Here is a 15633-nt window from a genome sequence, read left to right as displayed (position 1 = left end):
CGGTTTCGATGCATCTATCCTTCTTAACACCAAGTCACCTACTTGAAGGTTTCGTGTCTTTACCCTCTTATTGTGAGCATTGATCATGGTGTTTTTATACCTTTTAGTCCGAATAAAGGCTTTTGCTCTCAATTCTTCGATGAGGTCAGGTTTTCTCTCAACAATTCTGTATTATTTTCTTCTGAGAAATGTGGGAATTTGAAGAGGGTGCCCCTAACTTCGCTGAGATGATTACTTCTGTCCCGTACACCAAGGTGAAGGGGCTTTCTCTCATGGGTCCTCTAGGGGTCATGCAGTATGCCTATAAGATACTGGTTAATTCTTCTGTCTAATTTCCCCCGACTCGTTGTAAGTGTCTTTTGATCCCTTGAACAAGTATTTGGTTGGTGACTTCCACTTGCTCGTGGGCTTGGGGGTGGGCCACTGACATAAACCTTTGTTTGAAATGTAAACCTCTACACCAATCTTGTATTCTGTGGCCTTGGAATTGTCGATCGTTATCTAAAATTATATCTCGTGGGAGCCCAAAGCCACAAATGATGTTTTCCCATATGAATTTCATTACTTTTGTTTCTGTGATTTGGGCTAGTGACTCAGCTTCCACCCACTTGGTGAAGTAGTCGATGGCTACTAGTATGGCCAGGTGCAAGGCGGAATGGTCCCATAATGTCCATCCCCCATTGCGCAAAGGACAAGGTGATAACATGGTTATAAGGGGCTCTATGGATTGATGTATAGGCGAAAAATGTTTTTTACACTTTTCGCATTTGATCACTAGTTGCTTTGCATCTTGCTTCATGGAGAGCCAAAACTATCTCGCTCGAAGCGCTTTATTGGCAAGCATCCAGGTGCCACATGTGCTCCACAGCAGCCATTGTGTATTTCTTTCAAGACATGGATCCCTTCTGGTTGAGATAGGCATCTGAGCAAGGGATGCGTGAAGTACTTTTTATAGAGGACCCTCTCCCTACAACAGAAAGTGAGAAGCTCAGGCCTTGAGTCGAGCAGCCTCCCACCTATCACTTAGAAGGAGCCCCTCTTCTAGCCAGCAGATGACGAGAGCCCTCCAATCGTCCGAGGAGGATACAGGGTAGATGCATTGAAATCAATGACAAAACTGGACCCCATTTGGGAAGGGCCATTCAAGGTTAGAATAGTGATAGGATGGGGTGCCTATGAATTGGAAGACCCCAAAGGATGTCCGATATCACGATTATGGAATATTCATAACCTCAAGAGGTATTACTCATGAAGAAGGATGCTCCCATTCTGCACCAAATATCCTACAATAGGCCCTCTAGAGGGGCCTCTCTTAAAAATGTCCTCCTGAAGGACTCTTTCTAAAAATGCCCTCCTGCAGGGTATCCTACAATAAGTCCTCCTGATGGACCCCTTCTAAAAATGCCCTCCTGCAGGACATCCTACAATAAGTCCTCCTGAAGAACCCTTCTAAACAATGTCCTCCTGCAGGACATCCTACAATAAGTCTTCCTGAAGGATCCCTTCTAAAAATGCCCTCCTAAAGGACCCCTTCTAAAAATGCTCTCCTCCAGGGCATCATACAATAAGTCCTCCTGAAGAACTCCTTCTAAAAATGTCCTCTTGTAGGGCATCCTATAATAAGTCCTCCTAAAGGACCTTTTCTAAAAATATCCTCCTACAGGGCATCTTCCCATAGGCTCTCCAGAAGTGCTACTTCTAAAATCTGTCCTCCCAATGGGCATCCCCCAACGAGTCCTCTTGTCAGGACTCCCTTTACCAAGTCTACCTCCATAGACGTCTTCTCTCAAAAAAGGTATGATGCATTATATTTATCAAAATGACGCATAAAACTTGTCTAGGAGTAAGCCCCACCAAAATTCATCCAGGCTTCCATCACTAAAGGGACCTCCTGAGGCTCCCATCCTAAGCCCTCATTTACTTTATACTTCATTATTTTTTATAAACATATATTTCTTAATATATTGTTCAAACAATCACTTACAAAAAGGGTTAAGGGCGCATCATACAAGAAAAAAAAATGAAAGGAACCAACCTACTAAGGAAATTCAAGGGGGTACCCACCGAAAGAAGGCAAGGAGGACCTCCCTGTTTGGAGACCTTAGAAGGGACTTGTCAAGAAGAATAACAAGAATCTCCAGTCAAGTAGCATCGTGGAGGCTCCTTCCATGAAAAGAAAAGCACAAAGAGCTCTCTATTCAGAGAGGTTTTGGTGATCTCCCTCCGAAGACGTAAGGGGGAACTCCTCATCATAACCAAACCTACATATATCAAAACACCAAGAACATAGCCTCATTTCCTAAGGTGAACAACAAGTATGAAAGTAGGAACCAGTTAACTTGCATTATTAGACCCCTGGCCTAAAAACATGGCCAGGGGTGAATAAAAATTATCCTTACGGGAGTAGAAAAATTAAAATTGTTTTATTCCCATTTCACATGGGGGACAACAAGCAAAGCAAAGTAAAGCAAAGAAATAAAACTATTTTTCATCCAGATTAACAATCAAGTTACATTAGATTTTCTCCCTACAGGCAGGGTCTTCCACTTCTTTCTCTAGAGGGGTATCGGCAGCAGGCGAGGGGGCGACAGGAAGAGCTGTATCACCGACTTGGGGAGGTCCTTCCTCCTTCCCTTTGGAGGCACCTTCTCTTTGGGGATCCCCCGCTGTGGCATCAATTGCGGCTTCATAGGAGGGGCTCCTTACTTCTTCCTCAGCCTCCTCTAGTAGATTGTCCAAATCTCCTTCTGCAAGATATCACAAGAGATCACTATAAAGACAAAAGAGATACAAGTCTGGGGGGAGGCTCTCTCTCCTTGGACAGAAGGTTCGGCAAACGGATCAGTTAGGTTATATAAGGCGGTGGCAAGATCAAGAAAGGACGGCTCTTGTCCTGCAGAGGGTACCCTTGAGCTTAAGACTGCTCCTTACAAGTCGAGAAGTCATACTCGAAGAAGGGCCCTACTATCTTAGCTACCTCATACTGGTACTCTAAGGATTCCTTGAACTATTTCAAGCGGCTCTCCTATAAGGCCTCCAAGAAATTTTTGCCCTCTTCAGAATGGGGAAAAACCATCATCGCCTTCTCCACTGCTTTCTTCAGGGTACCCTCGTGGCCGACCGCCTCCTTCCTCAACTGCCTCACTTCCCTCTCCAATTGTTGACAGCGCCCTGTTACCACCTTCTTAGAATCCCTCAACTTAGCATTTTCATTCCCCAAACGCTCCCACCTATCCTCTAGTTTGCACTTTTGGGCTTCACTAAAAGGAATAGGAGGGGTTCCTTGAAGTCTAGAGAAGAGCTCTTCATAGATTGAGGCCACCTACGAAAAACACCAATCATCAGAAAGGAGTATACAGGCAAAAGATAAAAGATATAGGCAAGAAGATACCTTGAAGAGGTAGATGGCCCCCACTCCCTCTAGCTCTTCCCGAGAGAGAGGTGAGAACAGCTGCTTATCCCCTAATGACAAGCCCCCCTCCTCAAGTCTGCCACCAAAGCCACTTTCCCCTTGTCTTGTTCTAGCAAGTGGCGACTATGGAGACAGGCAAAGAGTGCACGAGATGACTGGGAAGGTACGTCCACTTCCTCCTTGGAAGGAGGAACAAGCGGTGACATAGAAGAGGTACTAGAAGGAGGTGTCCCCACAGAACCAGTTTTTGAGGTTTTTTTGAGGAGCTTTCCGCTATGGGACCAGGGGAGAAGGAGGAAGAGGGGTGTTTACCTTTGAAGTCATTGGAGGCAGGGGCCCCCTTAGAGGACTTGGGAGTAGGGGTCCCTCCAGAGCGACCCCCCATCACATGATCTCTCATCAACTTGCTGAACATGATGTTCTATGCATAAAATCACACTATAAGAATCAATACTCCAAGAAGACAGGGAATGGGGAGCAACAACGAGCAAAAACTAGAAAATACCCAAGGAATCCCCTAAAGACTCTGTCATGGGAGCCAGCCCGAAATGCCCTAGTAATGTCTCATCTATCAAAGACTGACAATCATAGGGGGAGGAATTCAACTCTTCTAGCAATGAGGACAAGGCCACCATCCTCTATCCCGCATGTGCGGGAAGGGGGGACTCAAAGATGCATTGCCTGGGAAAGACTAAGTGTGGGGAGGAAGGATAAAGAAATAATTAACTTTCCAAAATGTTTGGGAGCATGAAGGAGGTGCAAGAAGGATACTCTAGGGCGGGGAACAAAATAGAATAACCCCTTCTTAGCCTTCTTAAGACGATAACACAAGGCAAACACATGAGCAGTCACAGGGTAACTATGAAAACCCAGAACCATAAAGAACCCAGCCAAAAATAGAAAAGAGTTCGGGACTAACTGATTCAAGGGAACTTAAAAAATACGAGCAACCTCATAATAAAATAAAGGGACAGGGAAGCGAAGACTAGACCTCAACTAGACAGCGAAAAAGCATAAACAGTTAGGAGGAGAAAAAATGAACGACCCACAGGAGATGGTGTATACACAATAAACTCAGGAGGGACATGACACTCCTGAAGGAGTCGATTTATGGAGGAGGTTCTTTAAATGGAAGGCCCTAGATCCGAAGGCGACTGAGGAACCCTCTCTTCTTCCTCCTCCTTCACTAGAGGAACTTCCCTTGGGGAAGACTTAGAAGGTTTGCCAGCCGAAGAGGACTCCGATGTCTTAGCCTCTTCCGAGAAGAGACTTCCCCTTCATTTTCCCCCTCCTGTTCCCCCTCATCAATCAGACGATGAGCAACAACAGTGGCCTGCCTTAAGCTCCTCCTCAGACCCCTCCCAAAATGAGGTGGAACAATGTCCGCCCTCTTGAAGGTGGCCTCTAAAGGATTGTCGCTCAAGAAGGTCTCTCTAAGAAAACACACAAACTCACTAGAGGAAGACATTTTTTTTCAGAAAGAACGAATAAACTCTGAAGAAGAAAAAGAAATACCTCTAGAGAAAAATGAAGGCTTTGATGCTCTGAAGGAGAACCTTTTTTAGGGAGAAGAAGAGGGACTCGAGAGGTTGCTGAGGAGAAGTGTTTTAACCCACGTTTTCGATAACCACCTTACTAAAGGGCAGTTACCAAGCATGTGGAGAAGAGGTTGATGGACGTGTGAGTTGCAGTTATCCGAAGAACTCGCCCTCTTCGCCATCATTACAGCCGTCAGATCAACCTGTCAAAAGTTGTTACCTCATCTCCCAAGGAAACAAAACTGCAGCAAATGGACAAACACTCGACTAAGATAGGAAGGTCCTCCCTTCCCAAAGATACCGAGGCTTTCCACTCGGGGAACGAGGGGACGCCGTCCTCCCTCACGAACAAAGACGTGTCCTCCCTTCTAGTGAAACATGATCTCCTGCTCTAAGGATTAAGGGCATCCTTCCTCCTTGGGGTGGGGGGGGAGGGGGGCTGAATGATAGGTATGGCCCAAAAGAGATTTGACCCAAGAAGAAGTGTTAGGTCCAAATATAGGACCACCAGCTCAAGAGAGAGGAAGCCCGCCCAAATCACCATGGTTGACCCAAAAAGGGACCTCCTACAATCTGGTTTTGGCCCAAAGGGGAAGCCCACTAGGCGTAGCCCATGATGGTACCCCCCATACCAAAGTCCAATCAAAGAAGGGAGCCTATTTTGTCAAATATGGCCTATGGAGGAAGCCCAGTCCGGAGGCCTCCAAAGCTAGCTTGTAGGAAGGAAAGTGTCCTCAATAGGTTGGATTCTTCAGCTCGAAAGGACTCCTCACCCGGGAGGAGTCTGCACGAAGAAGAAGTCCCCATTCATCCGAAGATTTGTTGCTTAAGGAACGGATAAGGAGGAACCTTATCCACGAATCCCGCCTTTCTCGCTGGTCATGCGGATTTCCCTCAGCAGGACTTCTATTATAGGAGAACTCCTCCTCTATAAATAGGGGAGGTACCTCTCGGTAAGCACCCCCTTCCACATTCTAGAACTCTTCTTTTTGCTACTCTATTACTCTAATTCCATGCTCTTATATACGAAATTCTCAATTTTATCATAATTTCTCGTCATAATTTATTTTTATATTTATCTATTCTTAAATTCGGGACTAATTTAAGTATCGGAGTGCAAATCTTTTATTTTGCAGGTTCTCTTTCTCAAGAGCTTTCACACAATTAGCCCAAATCCAACATCAAGATTCAAAAACTGTTGACTCGTATTAAAATCGCAGGCATCAACATCGAAAAATTAAAAAATTCAATAAGACTCACAAATGATCAAATTTTGATTTTATTGGACGTATATCACTTCATTCCTTTTTTTTCTTTAATGATCGTAAAGTTTTTTAAATTAAATGATATTGATGTATAGTAATTTGGGACAAAAATAAATTTATATTATGGCCCAATTCTTTAAAAAAAAAAACTTAACTAATCATCACATAATTTAATTTTTTTTGTAGAATATGATTTAGCCATAATTAAATCATACGCTAGTTACAAATATATTGCATTTGAGGTACATAAATATGGTTTTGAGGTGATATTGAATTATTTATTATGATCAAAATTTTAAATTAAAATTTATTTTGGTACCCAAATTTTATTATTAAGTCTATAAGTAATTATATATGACTTAATTGGTATGGAAATTTCACCATTAATATTAATTTGATACATAATTGATATTTTTTATTTATGTAATGACCATTTTTCCCTTAAATTTTAAAATAATACTAATAATATACTTGAGAAAAAATTGTACAAATTTAAATTAATATATTTTGTCTTTATTGTAACCATTCTATTTTTATTCTTCATGTTTGGTTATCAAATTTGTTATATTTATATTATTTTTGATATTATATAAAACAAATCGTTATTGAATAACTTATATAATAATCAAGTAAGTCCACCCAAGAAATAAATTTAAAGTAGTAATTCTCTTTTATTTAATATAATAAGATATAGAATATAAGTACTTTTATTTTTCATCAAAATTATTTATTTGCATTTAATTGAGACATTCAAATCTGATTGCAAAAAAATAAAAATAAAAATTAAACGCTTAAAATTAAAATAAAAATTAATTTTGTTTGAAGTTTACAATATGTCTGGAATTATATTTTAATATGATTAATTACTAAATAATGAATAATCTTATTTATTTATAAATAAAGTTAGTAAAACTAAAAAAATATTATCATCAGGTATAATAATAAAATATAAAATCTCGATATCAAATAGTTCAAATAAAGAGAAAGTGTATTGATTGAAATTTAGTATATTTTTCTTTGGTATATCAATTATTTTTGTTTTAGTATCTTAGAGTAAGTAAGATAGTCATTACATAAAAATATAGCAGAAAAAAATAAAAAATAACATTCAGGCACTAAAGTGATATTAATGATGAAAGTCAAATATCAAATAAATTATTCGTAAGTATCTAAGTATCAAAATAATTTTAGTGACAAAAATTGAGCATAAAAAATAAACTTTACTCGAAATTTTAATATAATTATGAATTATTGCTTTCATTGAAAAGGAAAAGAAAAGATAATTACGCTCCTCTTCCCTTAGGTTTGATGTAATTACACATAGATCCCTATGGTTTGAGAAATTACATCTAGCACCTTCGAGGGAATTGCTTCCATCTAATAAATAAGTCCCTCTGGTGGTTAAAATTCACTGAATTTGTTGAAATTAATAAAAAAAATGAATGAAAATTGACATTTACCCTCGATTAGCTTATTACAGGACAAATACTTTTTTTAGACTAAACTACCCTTATAACAGTGAAAATATACTTCCTCACATGCATTAACGTGTGGAGATATATGAGGATAATTTGGCCATAAAAAGATTTATTTGACTTGCAATAATCAGTAATAAGTGAAATGGAGTTAAATATAATTTCTTTTTCAATATTTTTGTTAATATCAGCAAATTTGGTAATTTTGACTAATTGAGGGACTTATTTGTTAGATGGAAGCAAACTTTAAGGGTACCAAATGTAATTTTTCAAATTATAGAGAGTTTATGTGTAATTACACTAAATCTCAAATGAGGGGAGTGTAATTATTAAAAAAAAAAAAAAACAAATAAAGTTTCCAGGTATGGATGATGTCTATTTACCTAACTTGGCTCTAAGCCAATTAAACTCTCCACTTCTAATTACACTCACAGCTACTGCACACGCACGCATAGACATGGTGGGAATAGTTTTTCAAATTTTCATTTTTACAACCATTGAAAAAAAAAACACTAAATTAAAAAAAAGGGTGAAAGCATGACCTCATAATGGGAAAGTTTCAATTTTACTCCTAAGTAACTACTAAATAACTTTTAATACCCATTTTCTGACCTCATAAATTTTGTATCTTCAAATTGTTTTGGAAAATCAAAAGTCATTTCTTTCTGTTAGTTGACCGTCTAAATTAACAGAAAGACTATTTTTGAAGGAAAAAAATGACGGTAAAAGCAAAATAAGATATCCTTACCAACATGGGACAATCTTTTATCTCCAAAGTTAGCCACTAAATTAGTTCTAATATCCCATGTTCCTCTTTTTATCTATGGCATGTGCAGTCTCTCCGTTAGTTTAGATGGTCAAGTAACTGGAAAAATTGACTTTGATTATTTAAGAAAATTTGGGACCAAAGTTGATGATGTCGAAAGGTATCAAAACTGACTTTAGGGGACCAAAATTAAAATTATCCCGAAATAAATCTACCTTTTCTAAGAACATACAACTTGGTACAACACCACATCAAAGTCTGGCGCGGTTTTTCTATCATACAGTATACAGTTTCTTTTCACAGTAAAAAGATCTAGTTATCACCATGTCAGCATCCTTAATCAGTTATAATCCATGAGATTTTCTGCACAAATTGCTCCATGCCCCAGTTACAGTGCTGCAGAAAGCCAGCTCCGCTCTCGAGTTAGTTTTGGAACAGTGTCAAATCATATTAGGGTAGAATGCAGAGAGTGAGTTTCTGGAGCTGGAGTATTTTGGTTGATTCTGGAAGTATAATTATGTCGTTCGTACTCAGAATTCTGGGGCGTCCAGGTCAGGTTTAGAGGGAGATTCAAGACCGTTGAGAGCAGGCATTCGGCACAAATCTTCTTCTGAGTAAGCTGGGATAAACCAGTACGTCTTGTCTGTACCAAACACCTAATACAGAAGAAGATGTGTTGTAGGAGATGAAGGAATGACAGAGTACAATAATCACTAAAATCTAAAGCTACCAACCTGTACAAAGTTTCTTTTTCATCCCAGATCGTAACGCCACTTCAGAGTAGTTTTCTTCTCATATGCCTAGATACAAGTCGACAATCATTAGCAGATATCATCTAGATGCACAATAAGAAAAAGAAAAGGTATACTACAACTTGCCAATCAACAAACACGGACAGGACATATGGCATGAACTCTCAACATAAATTCGCCATATCCCCAAACGTAAAAACCAAACTTGTGGTTATTGCATAAGCTATGAGTTCAGCATGTTCTATGACTTTGGCACAGTCTCACAATCATTAAAGTCAAATCATGAAAAGAAAACAAGTAATACCTCAATGGTCGTGGTATTGGCAGCCACCAATGATATATGCATAATCAGAAATCCCAAAACGCTCAACGAAAATGCCAAATTTAGTACTGTAACATGAGGAGGAATCATCAGCGGAATAGAGAGAAGTGAGGGGAAGCTGGATACATAACCTTACCAAAGGCAAGAAAACTGGTTGCAAGAGTTCCTGGAGTCCCAGAGATCTCTCCATCACTGAAGAATGCAATAAAATCTGGCAGTAACGACAAACCAACGAGACTAGTTTCAAGGAAGGTATAAAACTGCATGACAGAAGAATAATAACTAATGTTAATTTCTAACAATTGCAAATTAATGCACAAAAAATTAACTACATTTTACAGACAAATCAACATGCATACAAAAACCATATTATAATTGAAGACAATAATTGTAAATAACATAAGAAACAAATCCGAATTAGAATCTGCTAGATTAGAGACAGAATCATCAAACCAAACAATTGTAACTGGGAAGGGGGGGAATAAAAAAAAAAAAACAACCAATATGGCACATAGTAAGTTACAATCTCATACCAGGAAGAGAAGGAAGTACTTGTAGTTCAATGCCCCAACACAATTGACAACCCATACACAATGATGGTCCATTTTCAGTACACACCTCTCACCTAAAAACAGGGCATCCAATAACTCAGTACTCTAGGGAAATCAATCACAAAAATAGCAATAATCTCGAGCAAGTTATGCAAGGCGAAACTCACAAACAGAGCAGTGATGGCACCGAGGTGGTTTGAACTGGTTGCATTTTCTACAAAAACGGATTCTCCTGTTCTCCGCGTCAGCAGGAAATTCCGCTAAGGTCAATGGGTTGGTATCTCCTCTTTCTTCATCCAATGCTGGCCTCCAACTTGGTGGCACACAGCCTGGGTCCGTAAAAACCACCGAAAAGTAACTCCACAATAGCATCACTAGCTGCATGAGCATTAGAATTTGCTGGCCATTCAGTTTCATCGGACATAACTTAATTGCACCAGATCATTCCACATCTTAAAATCCAGCTAGAAGGTACATTATAGCAAACCAGCTTGTCAAAATCCTATTGCAGCAAAAGAATTCACAGGCAAACCAATCTAAAACAAAATATTAACCCAGCATAACAATGAGAATGCTCTAATTACAAACCACAAACTCATTAAACAGTGATGACAATAAGTTTATTCGCCTGAAGATTGAGAAACATTCTAACTGATTAAGCCACTGTAGACTTGCTTTTCGTAAGTTTCGAAGTTTGGCAAACTCAAAAGAACCATTAACATCAACTTGAAACATAGCCACCTGAATTTTCAATATCATCAAGCGCAAACATTCCCCTTCCCAACTAAAACGATGTTACACCACCTACCGAAGACCAAAGAAAAATCAGTAACATACTCCCAACTTTTACATGATAGTTCAAGTTTAAGAATTAATTAAAAAAACACGAACTATTCCAAGAATAAACTATCGGGCAGTGAAAACAAGAATAAAACGGAGAAATCGAAACAAAGCAAAATTAACAAGTAAAAAAAGCAGCTGAAGAATCGAAAATTTACAAGAAAATGAAATAAAATCAGAACGGCGAAAGCGAGCAGCGAATGAAGACCGCCAGCGGCTAGGGCAGGACCGTAATTGGTAATCACAACCGCATAATAGCTGACACCGACAACGGCGAGAACCAATAGTATCATGATCGACCCAAGGCCCCTCAGCGCCGTGCAAAACTTGAATACGTTCCACGCCATCACTATCCCGGATCTACACATAATATTATTTATCAAATAATTACAAAACTGAAAGTCAGTATTGCGGTCCAAAATCGATGGTTTTGGCGTTAGGGTTTATGAACTCCGCGGTGAGAGTATGGCAGTGGTAGTCACCATGAGTGAGATGGAGATGGAGGGAGAAAGTAATTGCTTAGAGAAGAGGGGCCATTTTGATATTTGTTGTCTCTTTTGGGGTAATACTGAAAATTAGTATTAGATAAAATGGTTACTTTTATTTTCTAATATCGACCCTTGAAATTTCCTTAATTATATTTTTAGGAACTAGAAAGAAACACAAGCAAAGCTTTCTTATTTAAAATAATTAATTTTTTTGTATTTCAACATATATTATAAATAAAAATAAAAAATATAAATAAATCAATACATAACGTGAAAAAAATTTAATATGACAATATCACAACTCGTCGTTTGTGAGTCAACTATTTTTATTCTTTATATTAACATACATTTAATAAAAATTAATCGAATATAATTTATTTTAACTGCAGTATAATATTTCTCATTATAATATTATCCAACTTAGCTATTGGAGTTCACTAAAATACTAAATTTTGATATAGAAACATCACAAATATTATCAATTGGTATTATCACATATGGTAAAAGTTTTTATCTAATTTAATTACACCCCAATGACTAAATTCTTCATTATTTGAAAATTTATAAATATGGACTAATATTTAATAAAATTATGTCAGCGATACCAAAAAAGTATTCAATGAATGAAATTGGGAAATGAATATGATGAACTAGAGCCATTTTGAGATCCCTATGAAATGAGGGTTCGAACTCATATTGGTCATGGGTTAAAAAGAGAATTGAACTTTACGAGATCTAATATCTCATTGTTCTCAGTAGCTCAATGATAGAACAATCGGCTGTGTTCTTCTCACCTCGTGGGCTAGACAAGCTATTTTTAGCTAGGAGCCTCTTTGTTTTCTTTCTCGCTTCCCGAAGACAACGGACACAAGTACTAGCCCCCATAAGATTTGAATGATTTCCTTTGTTGAGTGAGGAGGGTTTTAAAGAATCTCTCTTCCGTATAAGCTAGGGAAGTCTAGACTTGCTGCGAGTTGAGCCATAGCCTAGTTCTTCTTTCGTTTACCAACTACCAACTGTCCTTGCTAATGCTAATAAAATGCTTTCTAGTGGAATGCCCTTCTAAAATGTGTAAGTCTTAAATGAAGCACGAAATTGTCGATTTTATCTTTGATGTATTTTTTGTTAAAAAAAAATAAAAAGAATACATTTTAACTATATTCTTTGAGATTTAGTGTAATTACATATTGTTTGAAAATTACAAATACCTTCTCAAATAGATAATTATGTAGACCTTAAGAAAATAAGGTAAAAAGACTACTTGACCCCTGTTGATTTTTTTTTAAAAAAAATATTTAAAAAAAATGAGGGTGGATAAAGTAATGATCCATTGAGAAAATTAATTCATAAAAATATTTTATAATTTTTTTAAAAAGTATATAAAATTATAATTTATAATTTAAGAGGACATTTTGGGAAGTTCACCAAAAAAATCGGATGAAGATATAATGAAATAGGCAGATTGTAACACAAAAATTAAATTAGAGGGTATATTAAATTTTTAAACAATGAGAAGGTATTTGTAATTACGCCAAACTTTAGAGAAGGTAGTTGTAATTCACCCAAATAAAATATTATCAAATATAGAACGAGGTGGATAAATTTTTTTTAAAATTATGAAAAATTTATCTACTTAATCCCTAGAAAGTTTCAAATATTTTAAAAAGTAAAATTATAATTTATAGTCTACAATGATATTTTGATCAATTAAAAAAATAAATAAAAATTTAACGAAAACTAATGAATTGAGTTAATTATTAAAAATCATTAAAATAAAAAAATATTAATAATTTTTTAAATAATAAATAAATTAATGGGGAGAATGAGATGAAGCCTATAACATTGTATTGGACATATATGCATATGTATTATTCTATTTATTTAATGTAAATAATTGTGCTTGCATGGGGAGCTCCAACCATCCTCCCTACACAACAAGACTAAATGAACAAACACTTTAAAGAATTAGGTCTAGGTATTTTAAATTTGTGTTTAGAATTCTCATATGAAAAGGGAATCAAATGGATAGTGTGAGGCCAGATGATCCGTGTTGGGCTCACAGGTGAGCCACAAAATTTAGTGTGGATAATTATATAATAAAATGTTTAGAATGAATCCAATATCTCACGATCTAATTCGTGATTGAAATTAGCACTTCAATAGATTTAATATTAAATATATTAAATCATCATCATTCCCCATCCATGATCCATGATAAAAAAAAAAAAAGAGAGAAAATTGCAATTTTAGTCCAGTTTCTTGGGGACGGTGGCGTTTTCAGTCAAGGTCTCTTTCAAAATAGAATAGTAGAAAAATAATTAAAAAGTTTTGGCAATTTTAGGACAAATTACCCTAAATTGACCGGAATTGTGCACAAGGGAGGCACGTGAACGTCTGAAAGTTGGGGGAAGCTCACGTGTCCGGTTAATTGGCTTAGGTGTTAAAAAAAAAAAGGGGCAACATGATGTGGCAAAGCTGACGTGGAAAAAAGGCCATGTCAGCTTGCCCATAGATTAAAATCACAAGTTTTCTTCTGCAAAAAAATATTGGCAGCGTACCCCCAATCTTTGCTATGCAAGAACCCTAGTTCGCTCCCAATCTTTGCCACACAAGAAAAAATTCGCTCCTAAGTCACGATTTAAGGAGAAACTGAGCAAGGAATTGAAGATGAGCAGTGTTTCATCTATCGTCGAATGCTATTGTGGAAAGAGGGCAGTGCTTCGGATCTCATGGACTGAGATCAATCCTGGAAGGAGATTCCATTCATGTAAAAATTACAATGTAAGTTTGTTTTTCTTTTTTGCTCATCTCCACTTTGCTGAATTTTTTCCTCATTATATTGTTAATTTTTCTTATTTTCTTAACTGATTGTAGATGGGTGGGTGTGGTTTTTTTGATTGGGAGGACCCTCCAATGTGTAGAAGGGCGCGTGCAATTATCCCGGGTTTATTGTGCAAGAAGAATGATTTGGAAGCTGAAATTCTGAAACTAAATTTCAGGCATGGAAGACTTTGGAGACTGACAATTGTTTTGTTGGTTGTTTGCATAATGTGCATTTGGGTGAGTGCTGGATTGTGTTCGAAGAAGCAATAAGAAAAATGTAGGGTGTAGAAGATGAAGAAGATGGTTAGGCTTAGTTCATATTGTACTATCTTTAGCAAGTGTTTGAATGTATTGTATTTGGTATTTTTAAAGTACTTGTATCACAAAATCCATATGTAATTATTTGGTTGTGTAATGCAATTTTCCCCTGTTTCAATGTATTGTATTTAGTCTCATGTTTTATTAATTGTATTACAAATTCAATTCTAACCATTTGGTTACATGTAATGAAAATCCTGCAAACAGAATTTAAGTGAATTTGGACTGTGAACTCATAATTTCTGCAAGTACCTGGACTGTGAACTCATACTTTCTAGCAAAATTTTTGCAAACAAAAATCTCATGACATTTCACTTCACTAAAGATTGTTTGATTTCATGACATTTCACTTCACTTGCACAATGCAAACAAAGCAAACAAAAAACAATACTCATAATTTCTGCAAATTATAGTTTCTACCAAAAATTCTTACATTGTAATTTGTTTGACTTCATGACATTTCACTTCACTTGTACAACCAAAAAACACTATCCACAAAAACTAATAATCTGACTCCATTCTTACCACCACAAACTATCCACAAAAACTCATCATTTGACTCCATTCCTACCACCACAACACAAAAATTGATCCACAAAAGCAAGTGCACAAAAAGTAATCCACTACAAGTGTAAAACAAACTACTTTTGCCTATGATCCTCAAAACTTTGGGAAGGCCATTCAGATATGTCAACCCACTTTCTCCCATGCTCCTTCACTATTGTTTTGGAAATAGGAACTGCTGGCCTGCTTGGCATGAAACTGGTACCAGTCATTGGAGGAGGTGCCCTGATGTTGAGTCTCGGTTACAATGTCACTTGGGGTTGGAAGGACATGTTTGTGTTGGCCATCTGCAATTGTTCATACATCGTAGGCTCTTGAAAACATGGTAGAGTGGGTGTAGGGCCAGGTTCAGTAAGTATTTCTGGGTCCATATCATGCTGCATTGGCTCATGTTCTTCCAGAATTGGAGGTAAAATTGATAGTTGATCATTTACTCCATTATCTGTAGCAGGCATAGTCACCTAATTGAATAACATTGAACACATTATCAACCAATTTGTACAATAGGATTAAATATCC

At 37.1% G+C, this 15633-nt stretch overlaps 1 protein-coding gene across 1 annotated transcript; it reads right to left on the bottom strand.

Annotated features, from left to right (window-relative positions):
- Positions 1–8645: 8645 nt before the first annotated feature.
- On the bottom strand, positions 8646–11456 carry LOC105173236 (putative protein S-acyltransferase 14). Its single transcript, XM_088875252.1, has 7 exons — positions 11080–11456; positions 10249–10459; positions 10064–10155; positions 9667–9790; positions 9513–9598; positions 9191–9256; positions 8646–9112 (listed from the first exon to the last, which is right to left on the bottom strand). The coding sequence occupies exons 1-6, from the start codon at positions 11287–11289 to the stop codon at positions 9209–9211; spliced, it is 771 nt and encodes a 256-aa protein (XP_088731378.1). The 5' UTR covers positions 11290–11456; the 3' UTR covers positions 8646–9112; positions 9191–9208.
- Positions 11457–15633: the final 4177 nt, after the last annotated feature.

Source organism: Sesamum indicum, linkage group LG11 (genome assembly GCF_026168435.1).
Source record: "Sesamum indicum cultivar Baizhima isolate 11 linkage group LG11, ASM2616843v1, whole genome shotgun sequence".
NCBI lineage: Eukaryota > Viridiplantae > Streptophyta > Magnoliopsida > Lamiales > Pedaliaceae > Sesamum > Sesamum indicum.
The sequence above is the reverse complement of the archived record's forward strand: the minus strand, read 5'-3'. Positions and strand labels throughout refer to the sequence as shown.

Bases quoted from the DNA above. Each gene is read 5' to 3' on its own strand.
- LOC105173236 (XM_088875252.1), bottom strand. From the start codon at position 11,289: ATGTGTAGATCCGGGATAGTGATGGCGTGGAACGTATTCAAGTTTTGC. The intron at 10,156-10,248 runs GTGAGTTTCGCC...CCCTGTTTTTAG, and splicing joins GTGCCATCACTGCTCTGTTT to GTGAGAGGTGTGTACTGAAA. The intron at 9,791-10,063 runs GTATGAGATTGT...TCTGTCATGCAG, and splicing joins AGTACTTCCTTCTCTTCCTG to TTTTATACCTTCCTTGAAAC.